Source organism: Oncorhynchus mykiss, chromosome 17 (genome assembly GCF_057628025.1).
Source record: "Oncorhynchus mykiss isolate SJ-2025 chromosome 17, ASM5762802v1, whole genome shotgun sequence".
In the NCBI taxonomy this organism is placed as follows: domain Eukaryota; kingdom Metazoa; phylum Chordata; class Actinopteri; order Salmoniformes; family Salmonidae; genus Oncorhynchus; species Oncorhynchus mykiss.
The window spans coordinates 61,736,672-61,750,615 of NC_143038.1; the positions used below are offsets into that span (position 1 = coordinate 61,736,672).

At 42.6% G+C, this 13,944-nt stretch overlaps 1 protein-coding gene across 4 annotated transcripts in view; it reads right to left on the minus strand.

Moving 5' to 3' along the window:
* Positions 1-13,109, minus strand: part of LOC110494620 (SLIT-ROBO Rho GTPase-activating protein 2) — a 159,910-nt gene extending 146,801 nt beyond the window's left edge. For all 4 annotated transcript variants that reach the window (XM_090206218.1, XM_036950727.2, XM_036950728.2 and 1 more), the window contains exons 1-2: positions 12,864-13,109; positions 10,247-10,724 (exon numbers count right to left, since the gene is read on the minus strand). In XM_090206218.1, coding sequence (XP_090062344.1) covers positions 10,247-10,313 — 67 coding nt within the window. In that variant the 5' untranslated portion in view covers positions 10,314-10,724; positions 12,864-13,109. The remainder of the gene's footprint in view (positions 1-10,246; positions 10,725-12,863) is intronic.
* Positions 13,110-13,944: the final 835 nt, after the last annotated feature.

The window sequence follows — 13,944 nt, forward strand, 5'->3', positions numbered from 1 at the left end:
ATGGTGAACAGAGGGCACAAACAGAGGGCACATACAGTGGGGCAAAAAAAGTATTTAGTCAGCCACCAATTGTGCAAGTTCTCCCACTTAAAAAGATGAGAGTCCTGTAATTTTCATCATAGGTACACTTCAACTATGACGGACAAAATGAGAAGAAAATCCAGAAAATCACATTGTAGGATTTTTAATGAATTTATTTGCAAATTATGGTGGAAAATAAGTATTTGGTCAATAACAAAAGTTTCTCAATACTTTGTTATATACCGTAATTTCCGGACTATAAGCCGCTACTTTTTTCCCACGCGTTGAACCTCGCGGTTTATACAATGACGTGGCTAATTAATGGATATTTCCCGCTTTCACAAGATTCATGCCGCCAAAAAACTGAGCACCGTCACATAATGTGACGTAAATCGAGCGCGCTCAAACTTCCCATCATTCTGATTACGGTAGTCATTTTGTCACCCTCATCATGGCAAAGACACGGAGAAATGCATATGATGCAGCTTTCAAGTTGAAGGCGATCGATCTGGCTGTTGGAAAAGGAAATAGAGCTGCTGACAGCGTGGAGCATTGTCAAAAAATCCACTATCATCAACGGGTTTCGAAAGGCTGGACTGCTGCGTGTTGAAGAGGGCAGCGATCCAACATCGGATGAAGCAATTCTGAGGCTATTCAACTCCGACACCGAAGGAGATGACTTCAGTGGTTTCAGTGCACAGGAGGAGGAAGATACAATGACTTTCTTGGTAGGCTACCGTTTCATTTTTGTTACAAGCCGTGTTTCGTTTAAAGGCTGTGTAAAGTTCATTTGTTTCAATGTACCGGTAGGCACCTGCGGCTTATAGACGTGCGGCTTATTTATGTACAAAATACATATTTTTTTATAATTCAGTGGGTGGGGTTTATATTCAGGTGCGCTTAATAGTCCAGCAATTACGGTACCCTTTGTTGGCAATGACAGAGGTCAAACGTTTTCTGTAAGTCTTCACAAGGTTTTCACACACTGTTGCTGGTATTTTGGTCCATTCCTCCATGCAGATCTCCTCTAGAGCAGTGATGTTTTGGGGCTGTTGCTGGGCAACACGGACTTTCAACTCCCTCCAAAGATTTTCCAAAGATCTCAGCATTGAGATTGCCTGCAATGACAACAAGCTCAGTCCGAGCACTGATGGAGTGATTGTGCATTCCTAACTCGGGCAGTTGTTGTTGCCATCCTGTGCCTGTCCCGCAGGTGTGATGTTCGGATGTACCGATCCTGTGCAGGTGTTGTTACACGTGGTCTGCCACTGCGAGGATGATCAGCTGTCCGCCCTGTCTCCCTGTAGCGCTGTCGTAGGCGTCTCACAGTACAGACATTGCAATTTAGTGCCCTGGCCACATCTGCAGTCCTCATGCCTCTTTGCATCATGCCTAAGGCACGTTCACGCAGATGAGCAGGGACCCTGGGCATTTTTCTTTAGGTGTTTTTCAGGGACAGTAGAAAGGCCTCTTTGGTGTCCTAAGTTTTCAGAACTGTGACCTTAATTGCCTACCGTTCCACAAGTGCATGTTCATTCATTGTTTATGGTTCATTGAACAAGCATGGGAAACATTGTTTAAACTCTTTACAATGAAGATCTGTGAAGTTATTTGGATTTTTACGAATTATCTTTGAAAGACAGGGTCCTGAAAAAGGGCCGTTACTTTTTTTGCTGAGTTTATATGCCAGTTAGGCTCTACACCCATTGTAAAGCAGATTAATGTGCTTAACTTAAAGAAGTTATTTGGCACCTGAGTTGGGATACAAACCTTATTAAAACATATAGACCTATGGGCTAGCCTACATGAGGTATGTGACTATGATTTGAAAAAGTCACAAAAAAAGGCATTGTTTCTTATGCAGGGCATCATTCACAAGTGATAATATATAATTCACAAGTGATAGGCTAATATTGTCACCTATCAGACTATTCTTGATTTAATATTGTTTTTACATATACTAAATAATGTGTGTGTGACATTTGTTTTGATTTAGAATGGACCATTAGCATGCACCTGTCTCGAAACAGGGGCAGTAGGAAAAAATACATGTCATCTATGCAATTAAATAGCAGAGGACGTTTTTCCCTGTGGTTTATTTTCATGCCAACCAGGTAGGCTATACTCCTGTTGTAAATATAAACAATGTACTTCTGGATCCTCGTCTTTTTATCAGAGGCCATCACTCCGTTTTCTCCCGCAATTGCAAAACCTATAGAAATGTTGCACAACATGGGCTCATAGGCTCTCATGAAGTGTTTGATTACATTTTTGTGTCACACCCTGATTTGTTTTAACTTTTCTTTGTGCTTGTCTCCACCCCCCTCCAGGTGTCGCCCATCTTCCCCATTATCCCCTGTATATTCATACCTGTGTTCTCTGTTTGTCTGTTGCCAGTTCGTTTTGTTTCGTGAAACCTACCAGCGTTTTTTCCCCTTGTTCCTGTCTGTTCTAGTTTGTTTTCTAGTTTTTCCCGGTTTCAACCATTCTGTCTATCCTGACCCTGAGCCTGCCTGCCGTTCCGTACCTTACCACAACACACTGGATTATTGACCCCTGCCTGCTCTGACCCTGAGACTAACTGCCATTCTGGACCTTACAGACCTCTGTCTGCCCTTGACCTGTCGTTTTCCTGCCCTTGTACTAGTAATAAACTTTTGTTACTTCAACATTGTCTGCATCTGGGTCTGACCTGAAACGTGATTAATTTGCATTGATGTCAGTGATTAGAGAGACAATAGAGTGCTGAGAGTGCTGGCAGTTAGCAAGCTTGGTAGGCTACTAATGACGATCGGCAGCATCAGAGCTGGAAGAGGCCTAATTACCGTGACTAAACGTTCATGTTGAATTTGACTGCCTTCATGACTGACTTGTGACTGCCGGTGTGGCGGTAATATGGTCAAGGCATCAGCCCTAGTCAGCTTTATGTATTTTAATGAGTTGACAATGGAAGTTATAGGCCAATAGCTGCATTGGCCATCTCTGAGTTCCATGCTCTCATATAGGCTATGTATCAATGTGTCCATATTACAGAGGCTGGTGATCACGTTGTATCAATGTGTCCATATTACAGAGGCTGGTGACTACGGTGTATCAATGTGTCCATATGGCAAAGGCTTGTGATATCGGTGTATCAATGTGTCCATATGGCAGAGACTGGTGATCTCGGTGTATCAATGTGTCCATATGGCAGAGGCTGGTGATCTCGGTGTATCAATGTGTCCATATGGCAGAGGCCGGTGATCTCGGTGTATCAATGTGTCCATATGGCAGAGACTGGTGATCTCGGTGTATCAATGTGTCCATATGGCAGAGGCTGGTGATCACGGTGTATCAATGTGTCCATATGGCAGAGGCTGGTGATCTCGGTGTATCAATGTGTCCATATGGCAGAGGCTGGTGATATCGGTGTATCAATGTGTCCATATGGCAGAGGCCGGTGATCTCGGTGTATCAATGTGTCCATATGGCAGAGACTGGTGATCTCGGTGTATCAATGTGTCCATATGGCAGAGGCTGGTGATCACGGTGTATCAATGTGTCCATATGGCAGAGGCTGGTGATCTCGCATTAGTTGAATTTGAACTTTGATATTTATATAAATGAAATTTAGATTTTTATGATTAACCACGTGACAATGATTTTGAGAAACGAAAACGTTATTATTGAAATGAAACTGTTCCACAATAATGCACATACAGTTGACGTCGGAAGTTTACAAAAACTTAGGTTGGAGTCATTAAAAATTGTTTTTCAACCACTCCACAAATGTATTTTTAACAAACTATAGTTTTGGCAATGATGTCATGGCTTTAGAAGCTTCTGATAGGCTGATTGAAATAATTTGAGTCAATTGGAGGTGTACCTGTGGATGTATTTCAAGGCCTACCTTCAAACTCAGTGCTTCTTTGCTTGACATCATGGGAAAATCAAATGAAATCAACCATGACCTCAGAAAAAACATTGTAGACCTCCACAAGTCTGGTTCATCCTTGGGAGCAATTTCCAAACGCCTGAAGGTACCACGTTCATCTGTACAAACAATAGTTTGCAAGTATAAACACCATGGGACCACACAGCCATCATACCACTCAGGAAGGAGACGTGTTCTATCTCCGAGAGATGGACGCACTTTGGTTCGAAAAGTGCAAATCAATCCTAGAACAATAGCAAAGGACCATGTGAAGATGCTGGAGGAAACAGGTACAAAAGTATCTATATCCACAATAAAACGAGTCCTATATCGACATAACCTGATAGGCCGGTCAGCAAGGAAGAAGCCACTGCTTCAAAACCGCCATAAAAAAGCCAGACTATGGTTTACAACTGCACATGGGGACAAAGATCGTACTTTTTTGAGAAATGTCCTCTGGTCTGATGAAACAAAAATACAACTGTTTGGCCATAATGGCCATAATGACCATCGTCATGTTTGGAGGAAAAAGGGGGAGGCTTGCAAGCCAAAGAACATCATCCCAACCATGAAGCACGGGGGTGGCAGCATCATGTTGTGGAGATGTTTTGCTGCAGGGGGGACTAGTGCACTTCAAAAAATAGATGGCTTCATAAGGGAGGGAAATTATGTGGATATATTGAAGCAACATCTCAAGACATCAGTCGGGAAGTTAAAGCTTGGTCGCAAATGGGTCTTCCAAATGGACAATGACCACAAGGGTACTTCCAAAGTTGTGGCAAAATGGCTTAAGGACAACAAAGTCAAGGTATTGGAATGGCCATCACAAAGCCCTGACCTCAATCCCATAGAACATTTGTGGGCAGAACTTAAAAAGCGTGTGCGAGCAAGGAGGCCGACAAACCTGACTCAGTTACACCAGCTCTGTCAGGAGGAATGGGCCAAAATTCACCCAACTTATTGTGGGAAGCCTTGTGGAAGGCTACCCGAAATGTTTGACCCAAGTTAAACTATTTAAAGGCAATGCTACCAAATACTAATTGAGTGTATGTAAACTTCTGACCCACTGGGAATGTGATTAAAGAAATAAAAGCTGAAATAAATCATTCTCTCTACTATTATTCTGACATTTCACATTCTTAAAATAATGTGGTGAACCTAACTGGCCTAAAACAGGGAATTATTACTAGGATTAAATGTGAGGAATTGTGAAAAACTGAGTTTAAATGTATTCGGCTAAGGTGTATGTAAACTTCTGACTTCAACTGCATGAAAATCATAACTGACAGGCGCATCGGTAGAAACGGTAGAATAAATTGTAAGCTTACCTAAACTTGAAACTCACACACTGCCTATTTAGTCTTTATAAAATAATTGCATCCACCTTTCTATGGTTGGATTTTCAAGCAAGGTTAGACATGCCTCATAATATCAAGTAAAGCAATTAATTATGTTTTCAAAATGCATACTGCCTCCAGCTCACATTGTAAAGTGGTGTGTGACGCGCTGATAGTCTTCCTGCTGTTGTTTTTTAATCCCTGGTTAATTTGACCGCAACAACTGAATTAATCAGCTTTCCGGGTTTTTTTTACGGCCAGAAGCCTTCAATTACCAGCTGAAGGAAATCCTGGTGTGTGTGTGTGTGTGTGTGTGTCTGTATGCCTTCCTGTCGTCTCTATGTGTTTGTCTGTTTATTACTGTCTAACTGCGTTTTGAGTAATTGTGTTGTACTCGAGACCACCAGATGATGAGGATTCCATTTCCTCTTCACATTTCCATCTGTGCAGGAGTGACATTCCTCTCACACCACCTGGGATTGGATTGGGAATAACAGGGAAAAGTCTGCCTGTGGAATTCCAAAGCTGTGAAATGGGGCGTGCTATTCATTGTTGCTCTGCTGAGCTGCTGGGTCTGGAATACAGGGCTTAGGAGTTACATAGGTTTATTTTCCTATTGCCAGACCAGCCCTGAGGATGGGGAGAAAGAGGAAGAGGAAGAGGGGCTGACAACCCCTCCACATCCTACCACCTCCCCCTTTCAAGAGCCTAACACAATAAACTGTCTATGCAGAGCCGAGTGTGTGTGTGGGTCAGTGTATGCGTTTGCACGTGTGAATGTGTGTAGTTGGCCTGACACAATAATGCTATTAGGGGTGAATATATTCATTTTCCTTGGAGGGAACATGTGCTTTCCTTGCAGGGTGCAGATGAATGTCCTAGTGGGGCTCTGCTGGGAGGGAGAGACACCACAGCTATTCAGAAAGAGAGAGACAGGAGCAGAATTAAGACAGAGAGCGATAGGAACAGAATTAAGACAGAGAGAGATAGGAGCAGAATTAAGACAGAGAGAGATGGGAGCAGAATTAAGACAGAGAGGAGGACAAGACATAGCTGGTTTATTCAGCAGCTTCACACTGATCTCCAATCCCTGTGTGTGTGTGTGTGTGTGTGTGTGTGTGTGTGTGTGTGTGTGTGTGTGTGTGTGTGTGTGTGTGTGTGTGTGTGTGTGTGTAAAATGTGCAAGTTGGCCTAACAGACTGCCTATGATGTCAGAGTAGACAGACAGGATCTGAGGACTCACAGCATTGGGTGATCATAACACACGCCATAACACATACACACCATAACACACATACATCATAATACACACACGCCATAACACACACACCATAACACACACATACTGTAATACACACATCAGAAAGATTAAGACTAGGGATATATCGGTGAACCTATCGGAATCAGCCGATATTAGCTAAAAATGCCAACGTCGGTAGCCCACAATGTCTGCTGTGTGGATCCAGTAGCTAATCCTTATTGTTGCTAGCTTCACATAGATGGGTCCGACCACCATTAATCAAATAGGAACTGTCTTATAAATTAGGGTTATTTTAGATGATGACACCTAGCTACACAGTTAGCTAGCTAACTATGGCTACTGAAACAGATTATGTCGTTTTGCTATGTTTTGGGGGAAGAACATGGTTTGCATCCATGAGCTAGCTAGATTTTTTTATAACCAGCACTGTAGGTGCCCAAGACAACTTTACCAGCATCATAGCATATGTATCGTTGAATCGTGACATATGAAATACGAGTGTTAGTGTAATCAATGTATAATAACTATGTAAAAAATGTATGAATAAGTTTTATTATTATTTGACGTGCAGTCATATTCAGGCCCTGATTTGGCTTATCTGACACATCAAATAGTGTTATTTGACGTGTATCTTTATCGACACACAAAGACGCAAACGACGTTCCATAGAAATCCTGGTTGAGAATGAAACGACTGAACAAATGAACAATGAAACAGCACAGAGAGTAAGTGAAAGAAATCGTTTTTGATGATGTTTTACTGGTAATGGGGACATACGTAAATGCCAACAAAATAACCTTTTGGTCAGTGTGTGTGTGTGTGTGTGTGTGTGTGTGTGTGTGTGTGTGACCTTTATTTAACTAGGCAAGTCAGTTAATTAAGAACAAATTCTTATTTACAATGACCGCCCAGACAACGCTGGGCCAATTGTGCGCCGACCTATGGGACTCAGGGACTGTAGTGACGCACCAGGGACTGTAGTGACGCCTCTTGCACTAAGATGCAGTGCCTTAGACCGCTGCGTCCATGTGTGTGTGTTAACTATTTAACTGTACTAGAAAAATTTAAAGGCCGTTAAAATGTAAAATATTGGTTATCGGTATTGGGTTTTTTTGCAAGGAAAATATCGGACAAACACAAACTCTAAACAATGTCAAACGCCGCAGCACAAACTCACAAGACCCTTTACATTGGTAAGCACAATAGACACTCTTTGCAAACTGGTAAACATACATGTAACTCTGCATGCTGTTAAAGACAGTCCTCAGAGAACAGGAGGACACGGCAGCCTGCTATAACCTCAGAACCTCCCAGCCACAGCCTACCACACCAGACACCAGGATAGTAATCTGTCCTCAGAGAACAGGAGGACACGGCAGCCTGCTATAGCCTCAGAACCTCCCAGCCACAGCCTACCACACCAGACACCAGGATGGCAATCTGTCCTCAGAGAACAGGAGGACACGGCAGCCTGCTATAGCCTCAGAACCTCCCAGCTACAGCCTACCACACCAGACACCAGGATAGTAATCTGTCCTCAGAGAACAGGAGGACACGGCAGCCTGCTATAGCCTCAGAACCTCCCAGCCACAGCCTACCACACCAGACACCAGGATAGTAATCTGTCCTCAGAGAACAGGAGGACACGGCAGCCTGCTATAGCCTCAGAACCTCCCAGTCACAGCCTACCACACCAGACACCAGGATAGTAATCTGTCCTCAGAGAACAGGAGGACACGGCAGCCTGCTATAGCCTCAGAACCTCCCAGCCACAGCCTACCACACCAGACACCAGGATAGTAATCTGTCCTCAGAGAACAGGAGGACACGGCAGCCTGCGATAGCCTCAGAACCTCCCAGCCACAGCCTACCACACCAGACACCAGGATAGTAATCTGTCCTCAGAGAACAGGAGGACACGGCAGCCTGCTATAGCCTCAGAACCTCCCAGCCACAGCCTACCACACCAGACACCAGGATGGCAATCTGTCCTCAGAGAACAGGAGGTCACGTCAGCCTGCTGTAGCCTCAGAACCTCCCAGCTACAGCCTACCACACCAGACACCAGGATGACAATCTGTCCACAAGCTCATCCACAAGCACAACACTGTCATGTCCAATGGGCATGACACGAAATGGCAGAAAACACTTAGAAATAGATTATGTAGATTTACTTATGACATTTTAGTAAGAACAAATGTTCTGCTTCAAAACGCTTTCCTTTTTCATTCGTACTCAACACAGACCCCGTGCAGCAGTCTAAGACACTTGGCCAGGCATGAAACCCGTCAGAACACATGGGAACAAGTAATTGTCAACATCTCAGATCCTACATGGCTTCATTAAGATGCTGCTTAGCAATAAAGAGCCATACTATTTGTGAAAACATCTGCCCTGCTTCCCTGTTCTATTCCCTGTGTGGGGGGAGAGAGACAAAAAATAAAGGAAGAGAGAGAGGACATGGGTTATACTTCCCAGTCTCCTCCTCATTGGACCAACCAGCCTCTCTTTCTACCCCTCTCTTCTAGCAGGGGTTGTCATGGAAAAAGAGGGTAAAGAGGGGGGGAGAGTCAGCTATTTCAGACTGTTGGGATGCAGCTACCCTGACTAGTTTATGATGAAGTGTTGTCTGTCCCTTTTCCTCCATCCTTCCCAAACCCATTACAGAGAGGAGAGGGAGAAGATGAGGGTAAAGGGATCTTATCACTTCATCTTCGGTGGCTGCGGTGCTGTTCATTAGGAGGGTAATATCCTGTCCTCTCTCTCCTGTTCTCACTCAACAGTTTCCTCTCCAAGCTCTATTACCGCTACATTTCCCCAGCTCAGATGTAAATATAACATGACTGACTCCCTCACCATGACAATACCATGATCACCCTGACAACAAACATCGATAAACCATCAGCGAGTGAAGAGTTAACCCGCTAAACACCACCCCAGCCCACCTCTCTCCCCACTCCCCCGTGAAGAAAACTCGACAAAACCACTGGTGCTCCCTTCGACCGGTTCGTGGCGACATCCGTGAACCTCGGACAGACTCTCTCACGTGAGGCGACAGGCCATAAATTCACAATTTGGTCCTATTCCTAACGTTGGTCTGAATGCCCGATGTCTGTCTCTCGCACACGAAACACGGAAGACACCGGGAAATGAATTTCTCTAAAACAGAACCACACCAGCATGCATGGAGAGAAAACGCCCTGCGTTGTTCCACAGGCATGTCGAATCTAAACCCTGCGAGTAGGCTACACACATAATACTCAACCTGGAGAGCAAAATCCCATAATGTCGTATTAATGCGGTATATGAACGCACCAATACCGCATAATTCAAACATAAGGCTTTCAGATGTATTTGTATTATCTGCGGACGGTTTGGTAGGCTAGTCTATATAAAATGTTGCTATCGAGATGTTCTTATCAATAGAACGCTTTGATTTGACACCGCAGTAGACTATGATGACAATTAAACAACAATAATCTCCCTACTAAACCCATCAAAGGACCCACACTTTTTTAACCTTTGGTAAAAGTAATAAGCTATTATATTTGGGTTTGAATATTTGGGTATGCTAAACAAGGATAAATGATCCTATCCACGTTGACGTATCCACGAACAGGAAAATAAATGCGACAAGCCTTTGTGGAAAGGATAGCCTACATGAGCGCAAAGAGCAGCATGTTTAACAATATAAACTTGTTATAAAAGTATTACCTTTAACTTGAGTTTCATATTCGGCTACGATCTCCTTGTCCTTTCGGAATTTGGCCGGAGACGTCATGGCTGGTTCTTCTACTCAAAAACACTAGACTTCGCAATACTGGGTTAAAGAAGTAATCAGGGAAAAAAAGAGTAACTATGATATTTCGTCTGGAAGAATACCCCACTGAAAGATTGTAGCGAGTAACCCCCACAGCCCGTGGAATGGTATTGTGTTCTGCCCCTTCACTCTGCCCGCATTGTGAGAGTTTGGCACTGCCGCATTCCCATTCGTTTGGATCCTTTCCTTAATGTGTCCTCAAAACCAGTTACAGAGCAAACGGAGGATATATGCATTCCCTCCAAACCAACAATAACCAACGAGTCAGCAAGGTCGGATGAGGAGACTCCTAAAAAGTTTAGTCCTTCAGTAGGTGGCTGTCACCACGACGGTCAGAGGCTGGGCTGGCTCCTTGGCTCTATGCTCTTCCCCCTAGAGTGAGAGTGGGGTACATAGATGAGCTGGGAAGCCAATATGCAGACAAGGAGACAGACATACACTGTGCATGTGCCACATTCATTTGGTTGATACATAAATGGCATTGCTTGACCATACATATTCATTATTACATGTAATACTGTGTAGGCCTATGTATGGATAAAATACTCTGGCCTTTATACATTCAATAAAATGTATTTATAAAGCCCATTTTACATCAGCCAATGTCATAAAGTGTTATACAGAAACCCAGCCTAAAAAAACTAAAAGCAAGCAATGCAGATGTAGAAGCACAGTGTATAGGAAAAACTCCCTAGAAAGGCAGGAACCTAGGAAGAAACCTAGAGAGGAACCAGGCTCTGAGGGGTGGCCAGTCCTCTTCTGGCTGTGCCAGGTGGAGATTATAATAGTACATGGCCAAGATTTTCAAACGTCCATAGATGAACAGCAGGGTCAAATAATAATAATCACAGTGGTTGTGGAGGGTGCAGTGGTTCTCATAATACATCATTCAAATTACATTAACAGACACCTTTATTGGTACTGCAGTGATAGGGTCAGAAACTGGGTTTTGCAATGTGTCTGGGGTTGGGAGGGCAGTCAGATCAAATCCGACTGTGGGTCTCATAATAGACAGTGATGCTCAGAGTTGGTGAATGGACCATCGCCGACATACTACACTGTAATAACAAATAGGGGTAATCTGACTATACTTAATTGTTGTATGGCTACTGACAAATGACCTAATAGAAATGGAATAGATTGTTCATGCTGGGCCCATTAATAGTAATATTGGAATAAGCCCAGAGAACATAAAGGTTAAAATATGTCAGTCCAATGTGGTCCATGACATTGACAATATCATTTTCCTGAGAACACAGTATTCAACTTTGGTGCCTTGAAAACAGCAAACACTCAGAAAACATCATAACACTGGACTACCTTTATTAAAGACATGCTCCGGAACTCAGATGATAGCACATGGTACCGTTATTAAAGACATGCTCCGGAACTCAGATGATAGCACATGGTACCGTTATTAAAGACATGTCCTGTGGGCTCAGTTGGTAGAGCATGGTGTTTACAATGCCAGGGTTGTGGGTTCGATTCCCATGGGGGACCAGTATGAAAAGGTACAACAAATGTATGCACTCATTAGTACTACAGTAAGTCGCTCTGGATGAGAGCATCTGCTAAATTACTAACGTACATATTGCCGACTAGTTAGGTTTGAAATTATTTGAAAAGCGTCTGTTTTCTGGAATATGTGCAGCGCAATTTTCCTTACACTTTCCCCCACGTTGGTCAGCCCCCTAGCAATTCGAGTTCCAGCCAATGAGCTTCAGCCACTAGCCATTTGAGTGACAGCTAGTAAGATCCACACGCAAGCAGACCAAGAGAGAGGCCAATGGTATAGTGCACATATCTACACAGGTTCAGGGACCACTTTTGTCTCGAGTGCTATTTTCAGAACTACTGGCTAAAAAGTATTTTAAAAAGTACGGGAGAATCTCTTTAAGGGTTTGTATATAAGCAGACTAAAGCAGTTACTAACTGTTCATTAGTTTAACATAAACTCCAGTACTGTTATAAAATAGGCCTATCTCATTGGTTTAAACTGAATGATAGTCATTTCGTCGCTTTGCAAAACATAGGCATATTACAATGTCAACCAATGAGTTATGGCTAAAAGCGTCTGCTTAATGGCATATTAGTTATAACGGTTTAACTAAACTAACTTTACAACACCTTTAGAGGGCTGCAACATTGAACTGTAGGATAAAAACCTGGTAAAATTATATAAAGAATTGGTCTTTTTTACAGACACCCTGTAGATAAGTGAAGTTTAAAGAATGGTGAATTTAGCGATCAGACAGACTGGTTTCACTAGTCTAGAATGCGGCATTTCGCCATTTTTAGCCATAGGAAATCTCGGTACTAGAGTAAGGCTAACGAGCTAGCCAAGTCTTTGGGATACCGTTACCTAGCTAGCTAACTAACGTTAGCTACTAGAATTTCTTGTCCAAACGTATGAGTTGCAAAATGTTACACTTTTCTGTGTGTGTGCTATAAACATACAGCATTGCACATGTTTTACAATGCGAGTTGCTTAAAGCATGCACCACATTTTACCTCTTATGTCGATTTCGATGACAAATACGAGCTTTCCTATTTCATTTCCGTCCCATATGAAGAGTTTTGGGGTGTTTTTCTCACAAATTCTCCAAAATAACCCCGCCTCTTTTTATGGAACAAGAGGAGAGTTTTCCATCTTTTGATTGGTTGAATTGATTAGGATTGGCATAGAATCAAGGAGCGGAGTCAATTATGCTGAGCCTTTTTGGGGGGAATAAAATAAACAGACAATCAGACGTCATTGAGTTCAAGAATTGACAAGAACATGAAAGACAAACAAACAAAAAAAACAGAAAAATGTGTTATGACAGCATAAGAGAATGTGACAATGACACTTACTCAGAATATAATCATTATAATATTGGACTGTAGAAAAGCTTTTCTTATTATTTAGTCATTTCAGAGACTCAATTAACAACATGAAGGGTATTTAAACAAACACTTAATTTAAAATATTTGGTTTTGTTGATATATACAATTTACCAACCAAAATCATGACATTAGTTGCACATTTCAAGAGTTCAGAGTACTGTCTAAAAATGTTATAACATTTAATATCAACAGAGTGACCAGTTTTACTCAGTATGTACTCCTCCATATCTGTATGTACAAACAACTATAAAAAAAAAATGTGTCAGCGTTTCAGGTCCATCATTGCAGAACGTACACGTGTCTGTACACAATGTCTGTAAACCTTGAGACCATTGTGTTGGAGGGGTACATATTGTGCAAATTATTTAGGTGCAACTCTCTTATTTTATTAGAAATACAAATGTAAAGGGACAAAGCCAAACCCTTCGCCATTGAATGGCTGATAGTTGTGAATTCGATTATGCTGAGCTTGGGGCAAAGCGTTACTTTTTCCATACACTATATGTTTGAATATTCAGTTTTCATTGGCAGATTAAGCGTTTTTTTTAATCAAAAGCAATCACTTTTGCATGTGAAAACACAGAATCCTACTAATTACTCCACGTGCTTAATTGCGTCGCTTTTGTTTTGAGACGATTTCGCCATGGGCTTTGAACCGGGCACCTCACGCCCGGGAGGCAGCCCGCTTCCGAAACCATTGCAAATT